This window comes from Canis lupus, chromosome 28, assembly GCF_011100685.1.
Source record: "Canis lupus familiaris isolate Mischka breed German Shepherd chromosome 28, alternate assembly UU_Cfam_GSD_1.0, whole genome shotgun sequence".
NCBI classification, from domain to species: Eukaryota; Metazoa; Chordata; class Mammalia; order Carnivora; family Canidae; genus Canis; species Canis lupus.
This window is the reverse complement of record NC_049249.1, coordinates 15,339,350-15,364,190: the sequence shown is the minus strand read 5'-3', so window position 1 is coordinate 15,364,190 and position 24,841 is coordinate 15,339,350. Positions and strand designations below refer to the sequence as shown.

Here is a 24,841-nt window from a genome sequence, read left to right as displayed (position 1 = left end):
CCTTTGGCCCAGGGCGTGACCCTGGAGTCCAAGGATCGAGTCCCACGTCAGGCTCCCTGCATGGAGCCTGCTTCTCCCTTGGCCTGTGTCTCTGCCTCTCTCTCTTTCTGTGTCTCTCATGAATAAATAAATAAAATCTTAAAAAAAAATAAAAATAAAAAAATAAAATAAAAGTCAGTCATACTGTCATTGAAACATTATCTTCCCATTTTCCAGAATACCATTCTGTCTTGGATTTTCCTCGTATCTCACTGGCCACTCTTCCTCAATCTCCATTGCTATTTTCCCCCCTTGTTACCCTCCAAGTGTTGGAGTGCTCCAGAGTTCAGGCCTGTTCTTTGCTTCTCTAAGTTGTAGCGTAGGTGACCTCATCCAATTTCAAGGCGTTAATTACTACCTACATGCTGGTGAATCCCAACCTATTATATTCAACCAGAAACTCTCCCCTGAACCTCAGTTTTATATATAGCCAACTACCTATTTTACATCTCTACTTTAGTGGCTAGTAAGTCCCTTCATCCTCAGTATGTCCAGAACCAAATTCCTATCTTCATCCCTCCCAAAACCTGCTGCTTCTACAGTCTCCTCAGTAAACAACAGCTCCATTCATCTAAAAGCATTGGAGTCATCCTTGGCTCCTTTCCTTCTCACTCCCCACCTCTGACCTATGCCAATCTTGTGAGTTCTACCTTCAGAATATTTTTAGAATCTGACCACTACTTTCTAGCCCACTGCTACTGTGCATTGATTATTGCCATGTCATCCCCACTAGTCTCCTTGCTTTTGCCTTTCCTCCCGAAAATCTCTTCTCAAAGGTATATCCATAGGGATCCTGTCCCATCTCAGAATAAAGCTAGAGTTCTTACAATAGCTTACAAGGCCCCCTGCCTTCTGGCTTGGCTTATCTGTCTTGTCTTCCCCCTTCTAACTTGGTGCCAGCCGTACTGGCCTGCTTTCTGTCCCTACAACACAGCCATATTCCCACCTCAGGGCCTTGGTCATTACTATTTGCAGTGTTAAGATTCTTAGATATCCTTAGCTATCCTCACGGCTTATTCTCTACCTTCTTCAGTCTCTGCTCACGTGTCACTTTATGCCACTGAGACCTTCTCTGATTGCTATATTTAAAATTGTGGCTCCTATCCCTACCTTTCTGGCACTGTAATTTTTCTCTGCTTTTTTTTTTTTTTTTTTTTCTTTGATCAGACCTGTTGGTACCCATCACCATCAGAAATATTTTTATGGGCAGCCTGGGTGGCTCAGCGGTTTAGCGCCTCCTTCGGCCCAGGGTGTGATCCTGGAGACCCGGGATTGAGTCCCACATCGGGCTCCCTGCATGGAGCCTGCTTCTCCCTCTCCCTGTGTCTCTGCTTCTCTCTTTCTCTCTGTGTCTCTCATGAATAAATAAATAAAATCTTTAAAAAATTCATTAAAAAAATATATTTTTATTTATTACGCTTCTCCCCATTGGAATGTAGTGTCCACAAAGATAGGGACTTTGCTTCCCCTGCCCTGCCCCAAGTGTTGTATCCCCAGTGCTTAGAAAAGGGCCAAGTGAAATGAACAAAAATTTATAAGATACAGTTCATTAGAATTTAAAACTTCTGCTCTGAGAAAGACACTGTTAAGAAAATAAACCCACAGACTGGGGAAGATATTTGCAAAAACACATCAGATAAAGTACTCATATCTAAAATATACAAAGAGGGGCACCTGGGTGGCTCAGTTGGTTAAGTGTCCGACTCTTGATTTTGGCTCAGGTCATGATTTCAGGGTTATGAGATCAAGTCCCTTGTTGGGTTCCATTGGGCATAGAACTTGCTTAAGATTCTCTCTGTCTCCTTCTCTGCCCTCCCCACCCTCTAAAACACACACACACACACACACACACACAGCTCAACAATAAGAAAACAAACAACCCAATTAAAAATGGGCAAAAGACACCTCACCAGTGAAGATACAGAGATAAGTATATGAAAAGTGCGTAACATCTTAGGAAACAGAAAATTAATGAAATGAAATTCCACTACGTACCTACCAGAATGGTTAAAATCCAAAATGCTGACAAAGAGGAAAAACAACAGGAACTCCTATTCATTGCCAGCGGGAACGCAAAATGGTACAACCACTTTGGAAGACAGTTTGCATTTTCTTACAAAGCCAAGTATAATCTTACCAAACTATGTGATCCAGCAATCACTCTTCGAGGAGTCTACCCAATTAGATGACAACTTACGTCCACACAAAATTCTGTACATGATTATTTATAGCAGCTTTATTCATAATACCAAAAATTGGAAGCAACTGAGTTGTCTTGCAGTAGATGAATGAATAAACAAATTGTGTACATCTATATAATATTATTTCTTGCTAATAAGAAATGAACAAAAATTTTTAAATGAGCTATTCAGCCCCAAAAAGACATGGAGGAGACTTAAATGTGTATGGCTAAGTGAAAGTCAGTCTGAAAAAGGATACGTACTCTCTGTTTCCAACTATATGACATTTTGAAAAAGGCAAACTATAGAACTTAGTAAAAATCTCTACAAGTAAAAAATTAGTGGTTGCCAGAACTCCCAGGGGAGAGTAGAGGGATAGATGAATAAGTGACATATAGAGGATTTTTAGAGTGACAGAACTATTCTGTATGAAACTATAAGGTGGATACATGTTAATATGGGTCAGTCAAAACCATAGAACTTTAAAATACAAAGAATGAACCTAATGTATTGGTTCAATACTGGTTCACGAATTGTGAGAAATGCATCACACTAATGCAAGATAATAATGCAAGTTACTAGGGGAGACTGGGGGAGGGAATGGAGGTGGGATAGGTATATAGAACTATCCAATTATTTTGTAAATAAAAAACTGCTTAAAATTAAATGAATTAAACTGTAGATTCAAGTCAAATCATTATGCTGTACACCTTAAACTTATACAGTGCCATATGCCAATTATATCTCAATAAAACTAGTGGAGGATGAGCTTGTGCTTTTTGAGTCAAGAGTTAGGAAAAAGCAGGTGCCTGAGAGAAATAACAATTCAGTCTGTTCATCTGCTAGATTAAGGCACTTTGAAAGAAATAACCCAAATAAGAGTAATACATAAGGACATTCATGACCATGAGGCTAAATAAGGAGGCCTCAACTTTTCTTGTCTACAGGTCAGGGTAATTTTAAAGCACAAGCTCTCATACTTTGAGGGTAGACTGACTGCAAGGTAGTTGTAACATGACCCAGATTCTACACCACTTATTAGCTGAGAGTGCCCAGGAATAATCGGACAATCCAGTAAAAGTCAGTTCTGAGCTACTCCAGAGGAGCTTTCTCCAGCTACCTTAGGCTGCCAGTTCCAGACAGTGTTTTGGATTCTGAGTTAACCTTTCATTATTTTCCTGTGCCGTTTGAGATTAAACAAGTCTGGGGGAACAGCTGAGTCCCCAGGGTTAGATTCTAAGGCCTTGTGACTCAGCCCTGTCTGCCAGTTTCATAAACAGCTTGGAGTGGCAGTGGTTGATGGGTTAGGTTATATTAGTTTGTCTGTATTTAATAGTCTTTCATTATTGGTTAAAAAGACCTATTACTCTAGTCTCCACACTGCCTAGAAGAGTAGGGTTGAAGCTTGACACAATTAATTGCCTGGTTAACTTTTCTCATTTATCTCTAGAATGCAATCAGAAAGTCTTTATTTTTTTAACAGACACATTCAGTGTCATGATCAGACTATTACATTTAGCAATCAACAGCATGTGTGCAAAAAAATAAATCTACATTAAAACCCTTTGTTGGAATGCTTTATATTTTCCATGGAACAGAAACAAAAACAACCTATTATGCAATTAGTCACAAATACAGTCCTCTAGTTTTTTGCCCATACACATGAGTATTGTCTAAAACATGTCTTCTTTGTAGCACATAGGGCCCGCCACCACTGTGCTTAGCTGAGGCCACAAATCTGTGATAACCTGTAGCTTCCCTGTCGCTTCTCTAGTTCTCCTCTCCTGCTAAGCTTTGCTTCCTGGCAGTAGTGAAAACCCACTGTCACTGCCATAGCCACTGCAGCTGCTGGAACCGCCATAGGCACCTTGGTTTTGTGGTGTGGCAAAGTACTGGCCTCCACTACCATAAGACCCAGAGCTTCTGCCTCCAAAATTTCCTCCTTTCGGGATCCCTGGGTGGTGCAGCGGTTTAGCGCCTGCCTTTGGCCCAGGGCACGATCCTGGAGACCCGGGATCAAATCCCATGTCGGGCTCCCGGTGCATGGAGCCTGCTTCTCCCTCTGCCTATGTCTCTGCCTCTCTCTCTCTCTCTCTGTGATTATCATAAATAAATAAAAATTAAAAAATAAAAGATTCAAAATTTCCTCCTTTCATGGCTCCAAAATTTGAGGATTGATTGTTGTAATCATTATGGCTTCTGCCACCTCCAGAGTTGCTTCCATCATTAGCAAATCTGTAAGAGCCATCCCCACTGCTGCCATGTCCACCACCACCTTGACTGCCACCAAAGCCACCTCACCCACTAAAGTTCCCTCCATGACCAAAGTTGTCATTCCCACCAAAACTACCTCCACGACCACCACTGAAGTTTCCAGAACCACTCCAACCTTTTGGCTGGATGAAGCACTAGCCATCTCTTGCTTAGAGGGGGCTTTCCTTTCTTCACAGTTGTGCCCATTCACAGTATGGGATTTCTGAATGACAATCTTGTCTACAGAGTCATGGTCATCAAATGTTACAGAAGCTAAACCTCTCTGTGCCACCGCCTCGGTCAGTCATGATCTCAATCACTTCAGTTCTCCCATACTGTTCAAAATAATCTCTTGGGGATGCCTGGGTGGCTTACTGGTTGAGCCCTAGCCTTTGGCCCAGGGCGTGATCCTGGACTCCCGGGATTGAGTCCTGCGTCAGGCTCCTGGCATGGAGCCTGCTTTTCCCTCTGCCTGTGTCTCTACCTCTCTCTCTGTCTATCATGAATAAATAAAATCTTTAAAAAAATAATAATAATCTCTTAGATGTGATCTTCAGTGTCTTCTTTCATGCCACCAACAAAAATCTTTTTCATAGTTAAGTGGGCACGAGGCCTTTGAGAATCTTGAGACAGCCCTCTTTGGTCCCACAACTCTTCCATTTACCTTATGTGGCCTTGCATACATGGCTGCATCCACCTCCTTCACATTGGTGTACATGACAAACTCAAAGCCTCTGGAGCCCTTGGTGCTAATGGTGGTCATGGATCTCTCATTACTACATAAGCCATAAGCATTCCCCATTGCTCAGAATGGCCCCTCAGATTCTCATTAGTTGTTTCAAAGCTCAAATCTCTGATGAAGAGCCTCCACAGCTGTTCAGGATCTTTGGGAGACCCTGACTTAGACATGATGGCAGTGGGAGGGGAAACTTTAACAATGCTTACTTGGCGGTGTCCATAGGCAGAAAGAAGTAATCCCAAGAAATTCTTACTTTAGAGGAGGTGTTGACAAACTGAATCAGCCTGCCTCCTATTATTATATAGTCTGAGCTAAGAATGGTTTTTATATTTTAAATGGTTGAGGGGAAAAGTTGAAAGAATAAGATTTCATGACACATGAAAATAATGTGAAATTTAAAGTTCAGAGTCCATAAATAAAGTACTATTGGAACACAGCCACATCCACTTGTTTACAGATTTTTTTTTTTAAGATTTTATTTATTTATTCATGAGAGACACAGAAAGAGAGAGAGAGAGAGAGGCAGAGACACAGGCAGAAGGAGAAGCAGGCTCCATGCAGGAAGCCTGATGTGGGATTCGATCCCTGGTCTCCAGGATCACGCCCTGGGCTGAAGGCGGCGCTAAACCTCTGAGCCACCCAGGCTGCCCTGTTTACGGATTTTTTATGGTTGTTTTTGCACTACAGCAGCAAAGTTCAATAGTTATGAAAGAGATTACATAGGCCACAAAGCCTAAAATATTTACTACCTGACCCCTTACAGAAAAAGACTGACAGACCCCACTTTTGAGCATTAAATTGTTGTCTAGAGGTTTGAAAGAGTCAGGACAACTCCTAAAAGTGCCAGGTATTCTCAGGGAAGATGATGTTGAGAACTGCTGACTTCAGCTTTCATGATTTGGGGGAAGTGACTAAGAAAAAAAACTTGAGGGGTCATAGAAGGGAGGGGACAAAAGATCTTCCATTTCTCTTAGGCCTGAAGGTAACAGTTTTTTGATAGATTAAAAATACACAAATTTTTTCAAGATATTGTCATATTACTCCTAAGCTCCATTTACTTTATTATCAGTTCTGTGTTCAGATGCAACATAATAGAAACAAAGTAACTTTGTCATCATTTCCATATCCAAAGTGTAGGACATCAAGTGAGGTAGATCTCAACCAACCATCACTTACACTGTTTCTGTGATATCACTTGAGCCTCAATACTTCTAGAGCACAAATAATCAAAAACCTTATTACCCAGAAGCCTCATTTCTCAGTTTCAACTTCCTCTTAGACTTTTCCTGGAGCTAACATACAAAGCCCACTTCTTAGTGTCATCTTTCCTTATCTCTTCCTATCCCTCTTGATGAGAAATACGTAGGAGCAGTAAAATGGCCAAAAGGTGGCAGCAGGAGGGAAGAGGAACGGAAACTAGGGAAGAGACAAAGAGCCCTCCATTCACATGGCTGGATAACTAGTCTCTGGGTAATCTGGAGTTGGGTTAAACTTCCATCAAGAAAAAAATCTTCTCTGGCTCTTCCTCCCACAACCAAATAAAACTTTCAAAGCAACTGCCAAGGAAGATATGAATTGGCTTTGCTTACATAAAGCATCATTCTAAGTGCCGTGGATTATAACTTCATTTTAGAATAGCTTTATGCAACTTTTTTTTTTTTTTAAGATTCTATTTATTCATGAGAAGCACAGAGAGAGAGGCAGAGACGTAGGCAGAGGGAGCAACTTGATTTTTGAAGACCATAATGTTTTGTTTTTGTTTTTTTAATTTTTCTTATTTTTAAGGGATGCCTAGGTGGCTCAGCAGTTAAGCATCTGCCTTTGGCTCAGGGTGTGATCCGGGAATCCAGGGATCCAGTCCCACATTGGGCTCCCTGCAGGGAGCCTGCTTCTTACTCTGCCTATGTCTCTGCCTCTCTCTCTGTGTCTCTCATGAATAAATAATATCTTTAAAAAAAAAAAAAAAAGAATTTATGTGTAGTTTAGGAAAATCCTCCTTTTGAAATTTTTTTTTTTTTAATAAATTCTACCCCCAAAGTGGGGCTTGAAATCTCGACCCCGGGACCAAGAGTTACATGCTCCCCAATGGAGCCAGTTAGGTGCCTCCTCCTTTTGAATCTTTTAATGAAAATATTCTTGTCAAAGCAATAAATAGCAAGTAATTTAGCAATTTTAAGTTAAAAATGTCTTCTCACTCACCATCAGATTCTGGCATTTGGTGATCTTTCTTTTCTGTGATTTAAACCATCTTTCCTGGGGCAGCCCCGGTGGCTCAGTGGTTTAGTGTCGCATTCAGCCCAGGGTGTGATCCTGGAGACCCGGGATCGAGTCCCACATCGGGCTCCCTGCATGGAGCCTGCTTCTCCCTCTGCCTGTGTCTCTGCCTCTCTCTCTCTCTCTCTCTCTCTCTCTCTCTGTGTGTCTCTCATGAATAAATAAATAAAATCTTTTAAAAATAAATAAATAAATAAAAATAAACCGTCTTTCCAAACCTCCCTTCTCTCCATCTGTGTTTCATCATATCAAACATCAATTTCTTTTTTTTTTTATTTTTTATTTATTTATGATAGGCACACAGTGAGAGACAGAGAGGCAGAGACACAGGCAGAGGGAGAAACAGGCTCCATGCACCGGGAGCCCGACGTGGGATCCGATCCCGGGTCTCCAGGATCGCACCCTGGGCCAAAGGCAGGCGCCAAACCGCTGCGCCACCCAGGGATCCCCAAACATCAATTTCTTAACTGTATCTTTGTCTTCTCAGCCTTGTCTCAGTTTCCTCTTTGCACTCTTACCTTCATACTCACACCCTTTGCTCCCAAGTAGATTTTCTTACTTTGTAAATTTCTTTCTTGCCCAGTGACCTGCTCCCTGCCTTCAGGCAGCCTTCTGAGCCCAAAACTCCCTCCCAGTGATCACTTAACTCTTTCTTCTTCCCTCCCATCTTCTTGCACTGATGCCTGAGTGAAGATCATCCAAATCCACTGTAGACTCCCCACTAATTCCAATCAATTCTATATTTGTATTGAGATTTACTTTCCCATTGCATTGCTTCTTTCCACATCTATGTTTATACGACGCCTGCTATTTTAAAAATGCCAGACCCTCTGGGGAAAAAAAAAAGCTACCACCTTGTTCTCCATGCTGACTTATCAGACAATCAGTATCAAATCTGGGGTATCTGTGGGCAGAGCCCATTAATGTATGTATTGACATTGAGTCACAGTAATATTGACAACAACAATAATAAGGCTACAAAAAAAAAAAAAAATTACCGAGACCAAACACATCCATCTTTCCTCTTCCTGTGATTCTCCATGAAAGAAGTATAGGTGGAAACATAGGGTATTCAGAGGAACAGCTGAAACTTGGTTCCTGGTATAACATTTAGTATGAGTGACTCTAAGTGAGAGAGCACCAAGGAAAGGAATTTTTTCTTTCAAAAGAGAGCGAATGTTCAGAGTAGCACAGAATTTGACATGCATACAGTGCATTACAGTGTACCAGTTTATGTAATTGAAAGGAGGTAAAGGTGAGGCTTGCAGATTGTTCTTTGCTGTTTTTAAGTGAATATGCTTTCCCAAAGGAGTGTTTTCATAATGCCATTAGTTTAAAAACAATTTTAAATTCTTTTAAAAAAGTTTGCAAATTTGATAATTTTTTAAGATTAGCAACTGGGAAAACATTGAATATGTCTCTAATGGAAAAAAGGGCCTGTAAGGGGCTCCTGGCTGCCTCAGTTGGAGGAACATGTGACTCTTGACATGAGTTGGAGCCTCACATTGGGTTGTAGAGATTACTTAAATAAATAATATTTTTTTTAATTTTTTATTTATTTATGATAGTCACACACAGAGAGAGAGGCAGAGACATAGGCAGAGGGAGAAGCAGGCTCCATACACTGGGAGCCCGACGTGGGATTCGATCCCGGGTCTACCAGGATCGCGCCCTGGGCCAAAGGCAGGCACCAAACCGCTGCGCCACCCAGGGATCCCAATAAATAATATTTTTAAAAGGCCAACAAAATTATATCTATAATTTTCTTTTTTAATTATGAAGAAAAACTAGAAGGGAACTTTCACAAGAAATTAAAATAATAAATGTATTTGGGTTCTATAACTATAGATAATTTTTCTCTTTTGGTCTTCTTTCATTTCCCTTATTGTTATTTACGCAATTAATAAAATTCAGTGATGGGAGATAAAGCTTGAGATTTATAATTTACGGTGACTCTTAAGACTTCTCTTAGGTCTGGCAAAGCCTATGCCCTTTCTATTCCCAATACTTGATCTTAACCTCTCAGCAAGCCTGAGAAGGTGGGAATGAAATGGAGATCAGTGGGTCTCCTCCCTTGGCACCTGAAATCAGTGTATAGTTAAGACTGCAGAATGTACTTTCAGAGCCATGATGTTCCAGGACTGTGGTATTTGTAAATGCCTCAAAAAACTATCCCTTCCTGACAATGTGGACTTTACTGTCAGGTGGGCCTGAGTTTAAATTCCAGTCTTGTTAGAACTTGGGCATTGGGCAGCCTGGGTGGCTCAGCAGTTTAGTGCCACCTTTGGCCCGGGGCGTGATCCTGGAGACCCAGTCCTGCATAGGGCTCCCTGCATGAAGCCTGCTTCTCCTTCTGCCTGTGTCTCTGCTTCTCTCTCTCTATGTGGGTCTCTCATGAATGAATAAATAAATAAATAAATAAATAAATAAATAAATAAATAAATAAATAAATCTTTAAAAAAAAAAGGACTTGGGCATAATACTTAACTTCTTTAGGCTTTTGTTTATCTACATATAAAATGGGAAGATAATGAAATCTATCTCATAGAATTGTAACAAGGATTGATAGGGTAAATCTAAACAAGAATTTTTAGTGAATGTATAATAAATGTACCTATTTTTATCCTGCTTGGCTCTCCTGACATCTACTTTGAAGCTTTGTTTGGCATATTTTCTGGGTATCCGTATTTAATCAATCAGTTAATTAATTAATTAGTTTATTTGGCATCCATAGATGAGGTAAGACTTTTCAGCCAGTTTCCGTTTGCTGTGGTAATGAGAAATCTGACTGAGGATCCTCTGCTCCTTCTCCAGAAGGTACCCTGTCTTTTTCCATTTCTGCTTATTGAAGTAACCTTCTTTTACTTCACAGATATATGTCATTGACAGTGCAGACAGAAAAAGATTTGAAGAGACGGGTCAGGTAAATAATTCTTCTGTTGAGATATTTTCCAAATAACTAGGTATTCATTAATCTACCTTGTAAACGTATGAGAGCGAGGGAGGTATTTTTTGTTTAACCTTTGCAGTTTAAACAACGCAGTCATTCTGGCAAGCAAGCAAAAATACCAGTTACCAAAAAAAAGTTGCGTGAAAGGAAATTAGTTGAAAGTCCCTTAAACTATTTTTTAATGATAGCCTTTTAGTTTTAGTCAAATTAAATAAATACAATAGAAATAAATGGAACTTACCCCCATGCCCAAAAGCTCTTCAGGGTTATTCCCAGGCCACTTAGAAATGAACCCAGAGGAACAATTCACTTGTCATTTCTACGTACATTTTTCAATACCAGCTTAATTGATCCAAGGGTACCTCTGACAAATTTGTGAAGGGATGGGAAGAAATATGTAAGCCAAGACTAAGCTCCTCTTGTTTCCAATCAAGAGGTAGATATACTTTGAACCCAAATGTGCCTTAAAATGCAAAGTACATGTCAACATGATTACATGGTGAGATTTGTGTACACAATTTTAAATAGAGAAGCAGTGGGCATAGACCATTTTACCCAGATGGAGTATACTGATAAGAAGCAAAGAGTAGAATGACCTCTTTAGGAAAGTGTGCAGAGTCCTTGGCCTATATCCTAAACTATCACAGGTGGCCTTCCAAAAGTAGCATTCCCCGTGTTTATGTTCCTTTTTCCTAAAAATTAGTTTGGGAACTCTTTTCCATACCTTGATGATTTCTATATCATCACTCATGTGAATCAATGCTAAACATGACCTTAGAGGTAAAAAAGTTATAAAATGATCTGTCTCTTGAACTATCCAATTCCCTTTGACAGCCCAAGTGTCCTAAGTAGCTAAAATGAGAGTTTAATAGGGAAGAGGTAGGTCCTTTCAGGTAAATACACACCATCTCCTATGCTTATTGCAGACAGAATCAACATACAATTAAGACCCCAACCAATAACCAAAATATCAGACATACTGCCAGGTGGACTAAGATAATTATTCTAGGATGTGAGTTTGATGAAGTGCAGTGCACATGCATTCTTGCTTTGAAAGTAAGATTAATGAAGCAGAATTATAAACTCTAAAGTCATTGTCATTTCTAGTTTAAAAATGTGTGTGTGCATTGAAAGTCATTTGTAGATAGCAATCCTAAATTTTAAATATCTATCTACAACTTGTTTTCTCCTTTGACCAGTGTTTCTCAATGATCTCTGAATCCATAGCAGAGCCACCTGTGGAAATGCAGATTCTTAGGTCCTATCTCAGACTTTCCAAAGTCAGCATCTCTGGGATGGGCCCAGGAATCTGCCGGGAAATTCTTCCATAGGCTCAAGTTTGAGAACCATTGCCCTTGGAAGTTGTTAGTTGATTAACTTAACACTTCTGTTTTTTGTTTTTTGTTTTTCTAATTAAAAGTACATGGTTAAATATCATAGATTTCATCCTTCCCTTCCCATCCATTCCCAAAATGATCCAGGAACTAGCTGAATTACTGGAGGAAGAAAAACTAAGTTGTGTGCCAGTGCTCATCTTTGCTAACAAGCAGGATTTGCTCACGGCAGCCCCTGCCTCTGAAATTGCAGAAGGACTGAACCTGCACACCATCCGCGACCGTGTCTGGCAGATCCAGTCCTGCTCAGCTCTCACAGGAGAGGGCGTTCAGGTGAGATTACCAGAAGGCTCGGTTACCTGGCAACATGGTGCCCAACCAACGTAGTCTGTCTTATTGGTTGAACTGAGCTAGATAGAAAGAAGATATAAAACAAATAGCCTTTGATTGGCAGATGAACCACTCCAGGATGTGAAGGGCATGGAGGAGTTCGGTTCTTTTTTACTTAGCAACCAATCTGATAATCATTAACTGTTGCAGGAAAGCCATAGATAAACCACCCCACTTGAGGGACAAACTACCCCATTGGGTAGGAGGTCAGAACAGAAGATCTTCGAAGATGCTTTCTAACTAGGATTCTTTGATCATTGGGTTGGGGGTTTTGTGTTGTGTCTAATATTATGGATGCTAAATGCTTGTGCTCCCAAGGTAACAGCCATCAACAATCATGCATACCAGTTACCCTAGAAGGGTTTTGATTTTTCTCTTGGCTAACTCCACTGCCCTCAGGGCTGGTGTCTCTCCTGCTACTTCAGGTTGGTTTCCCACAGGGAGGCTTCTGCTGACAGCCCCACACTTTATACTGAGGAACTACAAACTGGAAGAGCAGTCTCCCCCTCATTTGATATGAATTTAGGGCAGAAAATGGTTGTATCCCAGATACCTGAGAGCCTACATCTTCAAAGAATGATAAATAGTTTCAGCTCTGATGCTTCCCACCAAGCAGCCTCAAACCCATTGACACTCAGGGCTGCTTCTTTATTCCAGAGCCCCAGAATGCCGCACAGACTTCATTTTAAACATCTGGTGTACCTGCCAGGGAAGTGACAGTGCTGTGAGAACCAGACAGTACTGTTCAAAGATGCTGAGGGGGTTTAACAACATCTGAAGAAATGGTATCTTCCCTCATTGCCATATGGCGTGTGTCATAACTGCATGGCCAGTTTGCTTTTCTCTCAATTTGGTCCGTTGTTTTTTATAAAAATTTTTTTTTAATTTTATTTATTTATGATAGTCACATAGAGAGAGAGAGAGAGAGAGGCAGAGACACAGGCAGAGGGAGAAGCAGGCTCCATGCACCAGGAGCCTGATGTGGGATTCGATCCCGGGTCTCCAGGATCGCGCCCTGGGCCAAAGGCAGGCGCCAAACCGCTGCGCCACCCAGGGATCCCTCAATTTGGTCCGTTGTGATTGGATTCTCAATTTTTGTCCTGCAGCCTCTTTCTATTTCCCTTCTAATGCTCTTCTTCCCTCTCCCCTAAGACATTTGACATTGATTGGTCTTAAAACTGTCTGACTGTTTTTATCTCAATCAAATAGTCGCTTCCAAGAATTATCTCAGTTGTTCCATCTGTTTGCTGCTTTGGCTTTTTTCTTGTTACACAAACAGCCGGAGCCCGCTTCTATGCTTGGCCTCTAGATCGGAGGGCAGACCAGTCTGCACAGGAGGAGCACCTCCTCCAGACTCCTCAATCCACGAAGCTGTGTGTGTGTGTGTGTGTGTGTGTGTGTGTGTGTGTGTGTTGGGGCTTTCAAGTAGCCAGAGTGGCTGGCCCTCGGCTGCATCCCCAGAACAGATGCTGTAACTCTGGGGGGGGGGGGGGCGTGTCTCTGTGAGATTTAGGTTTGGGAGGGGGCCAGTGTTGAGTCTTAGGTATTTCCTTCAGTCCCAGACTCTGGTTAGGAAAGTAATATAGTCTCATGTACAAGTATATAAAACTAAAACCTGAAAAGTTCTTTCCTCCCCTCTAATCCCACTTGACAAAGGAACTAATCACACTAGTAGTTTTTTCTTCTCAAGTCTCTTCTATAAATTGCAATTACATATGTGATTATAGGTCTATCAGGTTTCAAATTAAGTGCATTTTTTCAGTTTAATTTATAAGCTGATCCAACAAGTATACTGGTGGTATGTTTTTGATAGGTTTTTGATGTTTTTGATAGGTAAACTCTGATCATTTTATTTAGCTTCTCACTGAAAAAAAAAAGAAACCCAAGTTTTGCCTAAGGCGGTTCCCTGGTTTGTGCATAAAATGGTATTCACGAGGCCTGGGGTTATTTTGGTGAGGAGGAGGCCCGGGAAAAGATAATAGCTTTCTTGTGTTTGTACAAACTACCTCAGGAAGAGGATTCTGCCTTTCTAACTGGTTTAGAACACAAATACAGAAAATAGAGAACAGGGGTGCCTGGTTGCCTCAGTTGGTAGCACGTGCGACTCTTGATCTTGGGGTTGTGAGTTCAAGCCCCATATAGGTATAGATAACTTAAAAATAAAAAGGGAAAGTAGAGAGTGTCTTGAGTTGCAGACTCCAAAGGTGGTACTAGAGAAAAATGTATGTTGTGGTCATATCCCTGAGAAAATGGGAATTGACAGCTCCGTAATCTTCCCTGGGCCAGAGTATTGAAAGGAAGAAAAAGCAAAGCTGGAATTAACAGTGAGGCTCTTGTTTCTTCAATCAGCCTTGAGGATGGATGTCAAAGGAGGGCTAGAGTTATCTAGAATCAGTATTTAGAGTATTGGCATTCAAGTCAAGGGTGCTTCTTCAGAGGAGCCTGGAGGTTGGGAGAGAGCACTCCTTGTCTGTCCAGCCCCCACTCTCCTCCTGCAGTCAGGCAGAGATTAGGAGGGTAGAGAGCTCTGTGTTCCTGGCTATGTCAACCATCATAGGAATGGAGTTCCCTTTAAGTAACAGGATCTTTATGCCAAAAAAGAGGCAGGAAGCTATCAGACCCATGGTGGGGATAGGCAAGGGTGGTCTTTAAAATCAACCAGTTTGAATCAACTGAGATAAGTCATGTGTGGTTTGATTTTGTTCAGAAAGTGCTTCTCAGACCAGGGACCTTCAGCAAGCAGGTTCGCAGGAAATGATATCAAGAGAGATACAACAAAGAACTGTGAACAAGAAAAATAATGATTTTATATGGAGGAGAAATAGTTTGAAGGTCACTTAATTAGTTTAGTAGATAGTACCATGGTGTATAGAATTGGGTAGTTAAGACTGGGATTTCAAGGTTAATGAGATTAGATTATGGTTAATAGAATGATATAAATTTAGAGAATTTAACCATTATTTGAAATGAGTTATTTAATAAAAATGTTAATTAAGAAGGGAATCTGCTGTCTATTGTCCTCTAATGGTAACCTTTGGGGAGGGAGGAAGGTCGGGGAGTTTTCTGTGGAAACACTTTTCATTGTGAGGCACCGATTGACCGACTGTGTCCCTCCCTCAGGTAATGCCTCCTACCTCAGCTCTTGCCCACTCAGCCAGTTTCTTGGGTTTCACTTTAAAAAGAGTCACTTACATGGAATTCTTTTCTTGCATTGCTTAGGTCAAGTGCAGGCCTTTAATAATTCTTATTAATTAAGGCTTTGAGTATTCCTCAAAATCAAAGACGTCACTAGAAAAATGTCCATAAGATCACTTTCAGGCATGGATACTGTGTCATGAAGACTAAAATGCCCTTAATTCCTATTTCATCCTTCCACTCTTCCCTCCCACCCTTCCACCTACTACTCCCTGAAAGCTAGTCAGCCATGGGCAAACCTACCAAAATGATCAGACATTAAATGGATCAAGTAACATCTGGCACTGCAGCTCTAATGACCCTGAAAGAAGATGTACAAAGGTTTTTTTTTAAAGACCTGGGATTTCTGATACAGTTTCAGGTATTCAAAGACAGTGTCCCTATTTGCATTGTGTCTGAGCATAGGGGTTTAATCTAAACACATTTGTGAGACGGGTCTCACACCTGTAAGTAACAGCCTCCAGTGGGTGAGCAGATCCACTAGATAGTGAGCTAAACCCTCCCGATGGATAAGGCAAATAGATTGCTTCTGCTTAGCTGAGTAGCTTAAACACATGATTTGAGACTATGAAAGTGAATGATTCCTGGGATGTATTTGAGATTCTTGCTCTACCTGATATTCTTTTTTTTTTTTTTTTAAGATTTTATTTATTTATTCATGAGAGACACACAGAGAGAGAGAAGCACAGACACAGGCAGAGGGAGAAGCAGGCTCCATGTAGGGAGCCTGGTGTGGGACTCGATCTCAGGTCTCCAGGATCAGACCCTGAGCTGAAGGCAGCACTAATCCGCTGAGTCACCCGGGCTGCCCATCTACCTGATATTCAGAAGGCAAATAAATATGTGCGATCTTTACAAGGACAGGCAGCGCATATGTTGTTCAACATCCCTGAGCCGGCTATGGAAATGGACTTTTGAGGGCTTCGGGAGAGTTGAGAACAGGTCTCTCTTTGCCTGATTGATGGCAATGGGGAGGCCCGGCCATCATGTGATTTAGGAAGGTTTTCATGGGAAACCTTCAAGAGCAGAGCCTAGGTAAATGGCACTAGAAGCTGAAAGAGAACATCAATCTTGGAAGCTGTCCTGCTGAGAGGCCCACAGTCCAGAGGGTGGTCGGAAGAGGCCCAAGTATATCAAGGGGCTGAATGCAGAGAAAAGGGAATCTGAACTATATCTGGGATGGGAAACCTGCATGTCCCGCCCCCCAGCCAGATGGCCTCACAGACTTGGGAGCAGCCTCCCTGCATGCCCTCGGGGCTAGGCCCTATCCCAGTGCACAGCATCTAGCTCCAGGACTCCTTTCTTCCCCCTGGGTGTCTAGAAAATGGTTAACAGAGGATCTGGCTTAGAGAAATCAATCCCTCTTCCACCTACAAACCTGAATTGGAACCCTGAACCACAGCTCTCCTCTGCTCTTATAGTTTTATGTGGTTGAAGATATCCCCTCTCTAAAATGCTGTATGTGTTTAATTAAAATTATACTGGATTAGAATTTCCTTTCAAAGCAGAGATCAGCAGTTTCAGCCTGGCCTCCAGCCTCAGTCATAACAGAGGCCTGCCTCCACTAGGAGCTCTGAGCTAGCAGATTTCCCTGCGGATTACTCTCCACGCCCTCCACCTTCTGCTCACCTTTTTTCCCACATCTCTTCCACATTCTGTCTTCCTTCTCCAAACAAGAGTCATGATCCAGCTCACAATCCTCTCGCCTACATGGAAAGGACCACAAACCATCTGAGCCCTGCCTGATGTGAGCTTTGCACACCACCACTAAACATTCACTAGCTAAGTTTCTCGTTTTTGTTTCTTTTTTTCCTTGATTGAGTGGACTTATCCCTTAATAAGCCAACAGAATTTCAGTATTTTAAAAAATGACATTCACCACTTCTTTCTAAGGCCTGACATCAGTTATTTTTGACTCCAAGTGTACATGGAACTGCTTATCTACAAGTCAGACCTCAGGTTTATTTTTAAATTTTCAAGCCTCTCTATAGACCAAGAAAGCAAACTCGAGACATGTGATTTTGCTACCTCTCTGGTGCAGTACCCTTTGTCACCAGAAAAAATATTGATAGCAATACTTTATGTGTGCTGCCTTCAACTACACCTTGACTCCTTGAGCCCAGGGGCACAATGGGATAGGCTGCACTGCTCAGCAAGGGTGCAAGCTCCTCCCTTCTTAATGTGATCGGGTAGTCCTCCTGGCATTAAAAACCAGGCCCACGCAACCACGGCTACTACTGCTTCCTTCCAACCATCAGGCAGTGGTGGATACATGGTAGAGAGAGCAAGATCAAAGGAGCATGGCAGTCAGAAGCCACTCTTCCCCTAGAAAGGAGCAGCATACCTCCAGGCTTGGAGTGCAGGGGCCTGGGACTCCTGCGTTTCCACCCACATGATTAGGGGCAGCCTTGTGTCTCCCAGTGTTTATCGGAGGCAATCATATCATGACATAGTAAAATGTAAAAATGTTTTTCCTTTCCATGACGCTAAACCAAGCTCAGTATTTGAGGTCCGAGGACTCTCTTTAGTCTTAATGAATTGAAGCTAATCAATTCAGATTGGGTTTCAGCAAGGTTGGTCAGGGGAGGCACAGAGGAGGGACTACCCATGACTTCGTCATCCCGTGACGAAGATCAGATGTGCAGAAATTTGGTCAAACCAGTTTTTAACAATAAAGGTTCAACCATTAAACAGACCTATGAGTTCACTTCCTTCTCTGGAGGCAAAGCAGTAACCTACTTCAGGTAGACAATCACCTTTTCTCAGTCATCTGTTTAAAAAAAAAAGGCCTGGCCAAAGTAAGACAAGGGCAGTGCGGTGCACGGACAGGAGCCTGAGGAGCAGAAGGCCCCTCCTCTTGTTCTCCCTGAGTGTGGAGTCGCCACTGCAGGCAGTGGTCCAGCAGATAGTTAATACGCTGGGGTCGTGCAGCCGGGTAAACATATGCAGTCTTCCACATGCAGCGTTGAGAGTTAAGTGACCAAAACCAGCTTTGGATATCTGGTGAGCTGCCTCAAAGCCACGCGGGGTGCTTGGCTGGGGGCACATCCAGTGTGGTGGCCCTGCAGCCGCTGGGAGTCCTCAGGAACATGGACCCGGGTCTCCCCCCTTTCCCAGCTTCAGGGTGAGGCCTGCCTTCTCTCTGAGCTTGAGGCATTCACTGAGAGGTGCCACTGACTAAAGAGCATGGGTGCTGGAGTTCTTGCCTGGGTTCACGGCCTGCCCCTGCCTCACACAATTCTGTGTCCCCATTTCCTTATTCTGACTGGAAATTCTAACAGAACCTACTTCACAGCGTGGTTATGAGGATTCATTTAAAAGATACCAGTTTAGCGTCTGCTGTAGGCCGGATACCAGGATACCATGCTAGGCTCTGTAACCACCTCCTCAGGCCAGTCCAACACGGACCCTCCTCTCAGGGATCCCAGACAACACTACTGAGTTCCCTTTCCAGGGGCAGCTTGGCACAGCTTGTCCCTACTTGATCGAAGGGGCATCATCCCCACTGACTGTGGCCTCCCCGACACCTCTTACCTCCAGCTCAGGTTCTCCCCTGGATAGTAACAAGAAAGGCACAGCTCCTCAGCCTCCAGACACTGCAGACCAGGGCAGCCCCCAGACCCCCCCCCCCCCCAGCCAGGGCAGCCACAAGCCTTTGTCCCATTTAAATCTCCCCACGCTTCCCACCCTCCAGGTTCCCACACTCCAGGCTACAGGCGGCAGCTGTGGAGGGCCCAAGACCCCCCCCCTTCCCCCCTCCCCCTGCAGGTCAGCTGGTGGCTACTGACCTCTGAGCGCCCTCTGTCGGCAAGGCTGGCTGGAAGGGGCCTGCCACCCCTGGCCCTCATGGACATCTGGAAGACACTGCCTCTCAGCAGGACTCCCCGGGTTAAATCCCCTCTACCTCCATAACAGATACCAGGAAGAATCTGCCCCTCACCCTCCACATTCTGCTTTGGGTTCCTGCAGCTGAGTAAATATTTTTCCTATCTCTTTTGACCACATTCATGTTCAGTTACATACAATAAAAGAACACCCCCCCCCATAATCAGCCATAAAACACGAGGAAAAAGTACCATTTGTGTAGTGTGGGAACACAGTTCTTGATTTCTCTGAGAGGATGATTTGATAAAATCGGCAAGTCTCTTTAGAGGAGAAAATATTGAGGTGCACACACCGTTGATAGTGTTTGTACGGGTTCCTGAAAGTGGAAAGTGCTACAGAAGTGCTGAGCTATTCAGCTTCGAAGGCAAGGAGAAGATGGTTATCGTGCTCATCCCTCTTTTATTTGTAAAATCTTTTTGTCTCCTGGCAGGTGAGCATTTTTTTTCCTGGAAACCAATTAGCTACTAAAATTAAACATGCTTCTTTAAATTAATCCTTTTCATAAAACGGTCTTAAAATTGGCCTCAGCTTTTCACAGTAAGTAGCTGACCCAGTTGTAACTGGAGACACATTTGGAGTCCATCTTCTCCCACCTCGGCGCTCCCCCATCCTTGCCCACACTGCTGCTGCCAGGTGCTGTCCACCTTTGGGCTTTGGGCCGTGGCCAGCCACATCTTGGCAAACACCCTAAAGTCTGCCCTGGGACAGCCAACGGATTATCTGGTTCTCCTGCCCAAGTGCCCTGATGGCAACTGGCAGAGTTTTAATCACTGTAAATTCAGGTTATGGTCAGATTAGCCAGGAGATAGGATGCCTGCTGGTTGTTTTGCAGTGATGTATTGTTTATGGGATTAATGCTCCAAACGGCCAAGGGTGTCAGCTGATATTTATTACTTTAAGCTGTCTCAGCTGTTCAGGTTCAACTACTAGCTCCATGGTCACAGGAAATGCGGGGCTCTGCATGTCATGTATGCCCTGAGATGTGCAAATGTGACTGGGACCTCAGCGAGTATGTGTTACAGATGCAGAGCAAAGGGATTCGTTGCAGGAGCCTTCTTTGATTTTGTTCTGGGCTTCTGAGGGAGCTCTGCACACCCCTGAAGGTCGGAGAGAGACTCTGGGGGAACGGGGGAGCATTCAGGGATGGCTCCAGAGGGGGCTGAAAAGGAGGTCATCTCTGGCAGACCTGGCATCCAAAAGAAATCATGCTGCCTGCCAGGTGGCTGTAGACATTGTGTGGTTTTTACCGCTGCCCCTCTCCAGCCTAAGAGAGGACACTTTCAAGGTCACTGTGCCTTTAAGGGAACCTTCTTCCCGAGTCCCTCAGCTTGGTGGTGCTTAAAGCTGCAAGAATCAGACCAGCCCTTTGGAACCTCTGTGTAGAGCTGCACTAAGAGAAATAAATGCACATTGCCCCAGTGTGTGTCTAGTAACACACACTGCAGTTGGTTTGTTTTTCCAAAAAAATTTAATTTAACCCAAGTGTACACTGTCACACTGTAAACACACTGGGGTACCAGAAGGGTGGCTTATTGAATTTAATGCCCTGGCAAAGGTCAGCTTTTAGAAAAAGCCAAAAATGGCTGGAATCTCTGATAGCTCTTCAATCAGGCCTTGGATCCAGGCAGATGTGTTTATTTTTTCAGAGGGAGTTCCTGAGGATCCATCTCAAGTTCAGACACTGGGCACTCCCCTCCCATCTCCCTCCTGTGCTCTCCTCCCCAGGAGGCCACTGTCCCTAGTCACCCAAGTGGGCCCCTGGGGGTGGGGGAGGGAGGACCCAGGACACCCCCACTTCCCCCACTCCCTGCTGGGGCTTGAGTGTGTGGTGCCCTTCTTAAAACTAATATGCCTTTCTCTGCCCATTTCCCTTAAAGGACGGCATAAACTGGGTCTGCAAAAATGTCAGTGCAAAGAAGAAATAAAATCTAGACGAACGGAGAGACGCAGGAGCTGCGGGAGCTGAATTCTGTCCTGAAAAACACTAATTTGCTGCTTTCTGACCAAATGTTTTTCCATCTGTGTACAGCTACAGCTGTTTGAAGAGAGGGAACAACACAGTTTAAAAAGAATCCCCATTCCAGCAGTAGATTTAACTGATCTCTGAGGTTCAGTATCATTTTTCAAATAAAGGAATTATATTATTTCCTCTGCATAATTGAAATAGTATTAAATGTCTCAAAGCACATGATTAGAAAATGAGATCTTTTAAATGAGCAAGAGATTACATTGCAGTTTAGACAATTCCAGTGGGCTTTTCTTTCAAAAAAAAAAAAAAAAAGGAAAGAAAGAAAGAAAGGAAAAGAGGAAGAAGCAGCTTATGCTGCATGCATTTATTTCCTGACCTGTCCCTTACATCCCCCTCCTCCCCCTCCCATGGTTCTGAAACCACAGACTGTGTTTGCTGGTGCTGGGCAGTGATTTTTACCATCACCAACCAAGCTAGGGTGGGAAGCGGCTGGTGGGGGGAGGGGAGGGATAGCAGATGATTAAACCATCTTGTCATGCAGGTAGGAGACTGTGTATGTAATCCTCACCCTTTGGAGAGAGAGGGGGAAAAAACCTTTCTTGCAAACAAGTCACCACAGAAACATACCTCATCCCCACCCCCCCAACTCCCATGGCCAGCCACACAGGGAAGCAAATTCTTATGACTTCTGACTGTAATGACATCTGGAATGTAAGGAGAGGTGGGAGGTTTAATTCCAGAAAAATTACAAGGTCCTTAAAAAGCCCTCACATGGAGGGCTCAGGCTAGCGTAAACAGGCTTTCTCCAGTTCAGTGAAGCAGTGAGCCTCAGACTCTGAGATTAGCCGACTTCTCCATGGCCGTCCTATAGAAGGGATTTCTAAAGCTCAAAGAATTCTGTTTAAATGATCACAATAGGCTGCTGCTATCAGATTTTAAAAATAAATGCGGCTTTACCATGAACCTGCTCCACTGAGAAAAGGCTGGCAGATCGATTTTTAGAGGAGATCAATTTTTACAGTGCTGGCGACTTGGTGGTGTGGGATGCTCGTGGGTGGAGAGGGTTTGCTGCTGGGAAGAGCTTGGATGTGTACGATCACCGATCGCTGGGGCCATGCCCTGGGGAGCCAGGGTCACCCTGGCTGCTGGCGTCCTCTGCATCTGTTAGCAAAATGTGCCTCTGAGAGTTGAATGGAGAAGGGCAGGAGTGTCCTGCCCTGCATTGCCTAAAGAGCTTGTCTCCCTGAGCTGTAAGAAATCCCCAGCTTCAGCTGCAGACATGGGAAAGCAGGCCAGAGCCACACTCGGCTCCTGAATTGAACTCTGTTCTGGTGCCTGAGCGCAGGGGTTTTCAGAGTGTGAATAAGAGACTGTTCAGTGGCTAGTGGGTCCTGGGAGGCCAGCTGCCTTCTCATCCAGGGACGTGGCCCTTCCCAAACCCACCAGGGCCTTGGAACATACTAAAGGGACCACTCTAGCCCCTGGCCCTCAATCCCCAGCATTTTTTTTTTTTTTTTTTTTTGACTAAGTTGTGCAGGTGAGGCAGATTCTGCAGGGCCAGATTCAAAGACCGTCTGGGTGAAAATCATTAACAACACCAGACATGAAAATGTGCCCTGGGGGTTGCTGTGGACAGACCAGTAAGGACTTGCAAAACAAAAGCGGGTGAGGTTTTTTAAAGCGCCAAGCTACTTGCTCCCTGCAACCTCCCTCTCTGGCTTCTCTGTCTCCCCCAGGTGCCTCTCTCTTTGAACAGAGGCAAAACAGAATGATAAGGAGCCAGAAATCCCTCTTCTGTGAGGCTGGAAATGTGTCTATAGTGCCTGCAAAATGGTTTTTCCCCTCCAAATAGAGCACCAAGGATGTTACCTGAGGGGGCAAACTGCCTGCCTTGAGGTCTGCAACCGAGAGCACTGTGACACGGAACCTTGACTCTGCCAGTGGATGGTCTGCAAAACGTTTCTGTTCTTTTACCACCAAGTTAGGGAACTGTCTGGGAGAGCCCTCCCAAGGCCGCGGCCAGCCCGCAGAAGCCACTGGCCCTCCTCTGATAACAGCCTCTGTGAACGCTCAGATTTGCTTTCCAGCTAAAGACAGAGATCCTTTGGCCGGCCCGAGCTTCCATCTTCCCCCTGAGCCCTCCGGAACCCTCCAGGGGCCAGCGGGATAGATGAGCAAAGGCTGCAACACGCAGAGTCTGAAAGCTCCCATTTGTAAAAACAAAACAAAACAAAAAAACAAAAAAAACGCCTCTAAAGTCCTCCCTCCTCTCCCAGCCCCGCCCCGCCCCACCCCTGTGCCGGGACCAGAAGGTGGAATTCGGAGCCAGGAAGGGGACCCCCGGCCCGGCGTCCTCCCAGCCCCGGGGCCGGGGGGCTGCCCCGCAGGCCTGGTGCCCTGCAGCCCCCGGGGGGGGGGGGCGGGACAGGCCCCTCCCCGGCTGCGCGCCCACCCCGGCGGCGGCTGGAGGCCCGCGCCCCGCGCCCCGCGCCGCACACCCTTTCCCCTTCACTCTCCCTTGGTTACTATGGAAACAGGGTGTCATTGATGTGGGCTGAGCCGGGGAACATGTCGGCGCACAGCTGAAAGTCAGCGATTGTGCCGGCGGGTGGAAATGTGCCGGGGTGGAAGAAGTCCGCAGCTCCCCAAACTGCGGCGAGGACGCGGTCCGGCCCCTCCCTCCAACTCCACTCCCCTCGCCCTCTCCTGGCTTTTGACGAATTTCTTTATTCCCCTCTGGGCTCCGGCGGCGGCTATTTTTGTGGCACTCGGTGCCCCACCCTCGCTGTCGGCCGCTCCTTATCCGGCCTGGCCTGGAGGGTGACACTGTGTCACCCTCGCCAGGACTCGTCCCTTGATTCCCGTCAGAGTTTGCTTTGATTTCTCTTTCCCTCTCAGGGGCCAGTTCTTACTTCCTTTTATTTTTAGCTCTGCACTCCATGTGGTTTCAGGGTTCGGTCTGATCCATGGAAAGGTTCTTTTTTTATCGTCCCTTTTGAAAATGATAATCAAAGGAAGGGACGTGGTATTTGGTCATGTGGAAAATTCAATGTATAATTTAGACGTCTGTCAAAAATCTGACAAATAAAATTTAGCTGAAATGAAGGCAGCCCGGAACGTGTCGCGTTCTTTGCCAACGCTCGGAAAGGGCTTCGAATGTGTTTGTCCTTTCGGAGGTGAGTTCCTCAAGGTGCTCCTTGCAGAGGGATATAGCGTGACACCGCCGCCGACAGAGCAAACAGCACTTTATGGAGCCCCTGCTCGCGTCAGGCGCTTCAGGTTCGGTTCCAGGCAGCATGAGACCCACTTTGCAGTCGAGAAGACAGAGGCACTGGCTTGGGTTAAGGACTTTGCCCGACATCGTAGAACCTTCAGTGCAGGAGGGGCCTGGGGCCTGGGGTCTGAATGCTGGAGCGAGCTGTCACCTGTGTGAGACAAAGACAGTCACGGCCCCTTTTTCTCCCCCACCTTCCAAGTCTACACTGGCAGTGTCCCCTGGGGTTCCTCATCCCCGATGTTTGGTGTTCCCTGTCCTCACCACAGTGCAACCATGGATTTTGTACGATCTTTTGCAAGGATGGGAAAAGTGACAAGACATTGGGGAAAGGCTTGGCGAGGAGACTTGCAACAACC

At 44.5% G+C, this 24,841-nt stretch overlaps 1 protein-coding gene across 1 annotated transcript in view; it reads left to right on the top strand.

The window, feature by feature from the left end:
- Positions 1-21,408, top strand: part of ARL3 (ADP ribosylation factor like GTPase 3) — a 36,318-nt gene extending 14,910 nt beyond the window's left edge. Inside the window, exons 4-6 of the mRNA XM_038578653.1 lie at positions 10,358-10,408; positions 11,917-12,102; positions 21,117-21,408. Coding sequence (XP_038434581.1) covers positions 10,358-10,408; positions 11,917-12,102; positions 21,117-21,164 — 285 coding nt within the window. The 3' untranslated portion in view covers positions 21,165-21,408. The remainder of the gene's footprint in view (positions 1-10,357; positions 10,409-11,916; positions 12,103-21,116) is intronic.
- The last annotated feature ends 3,433 nt before the right edge of the window (positions 21,409-24,841 follow it).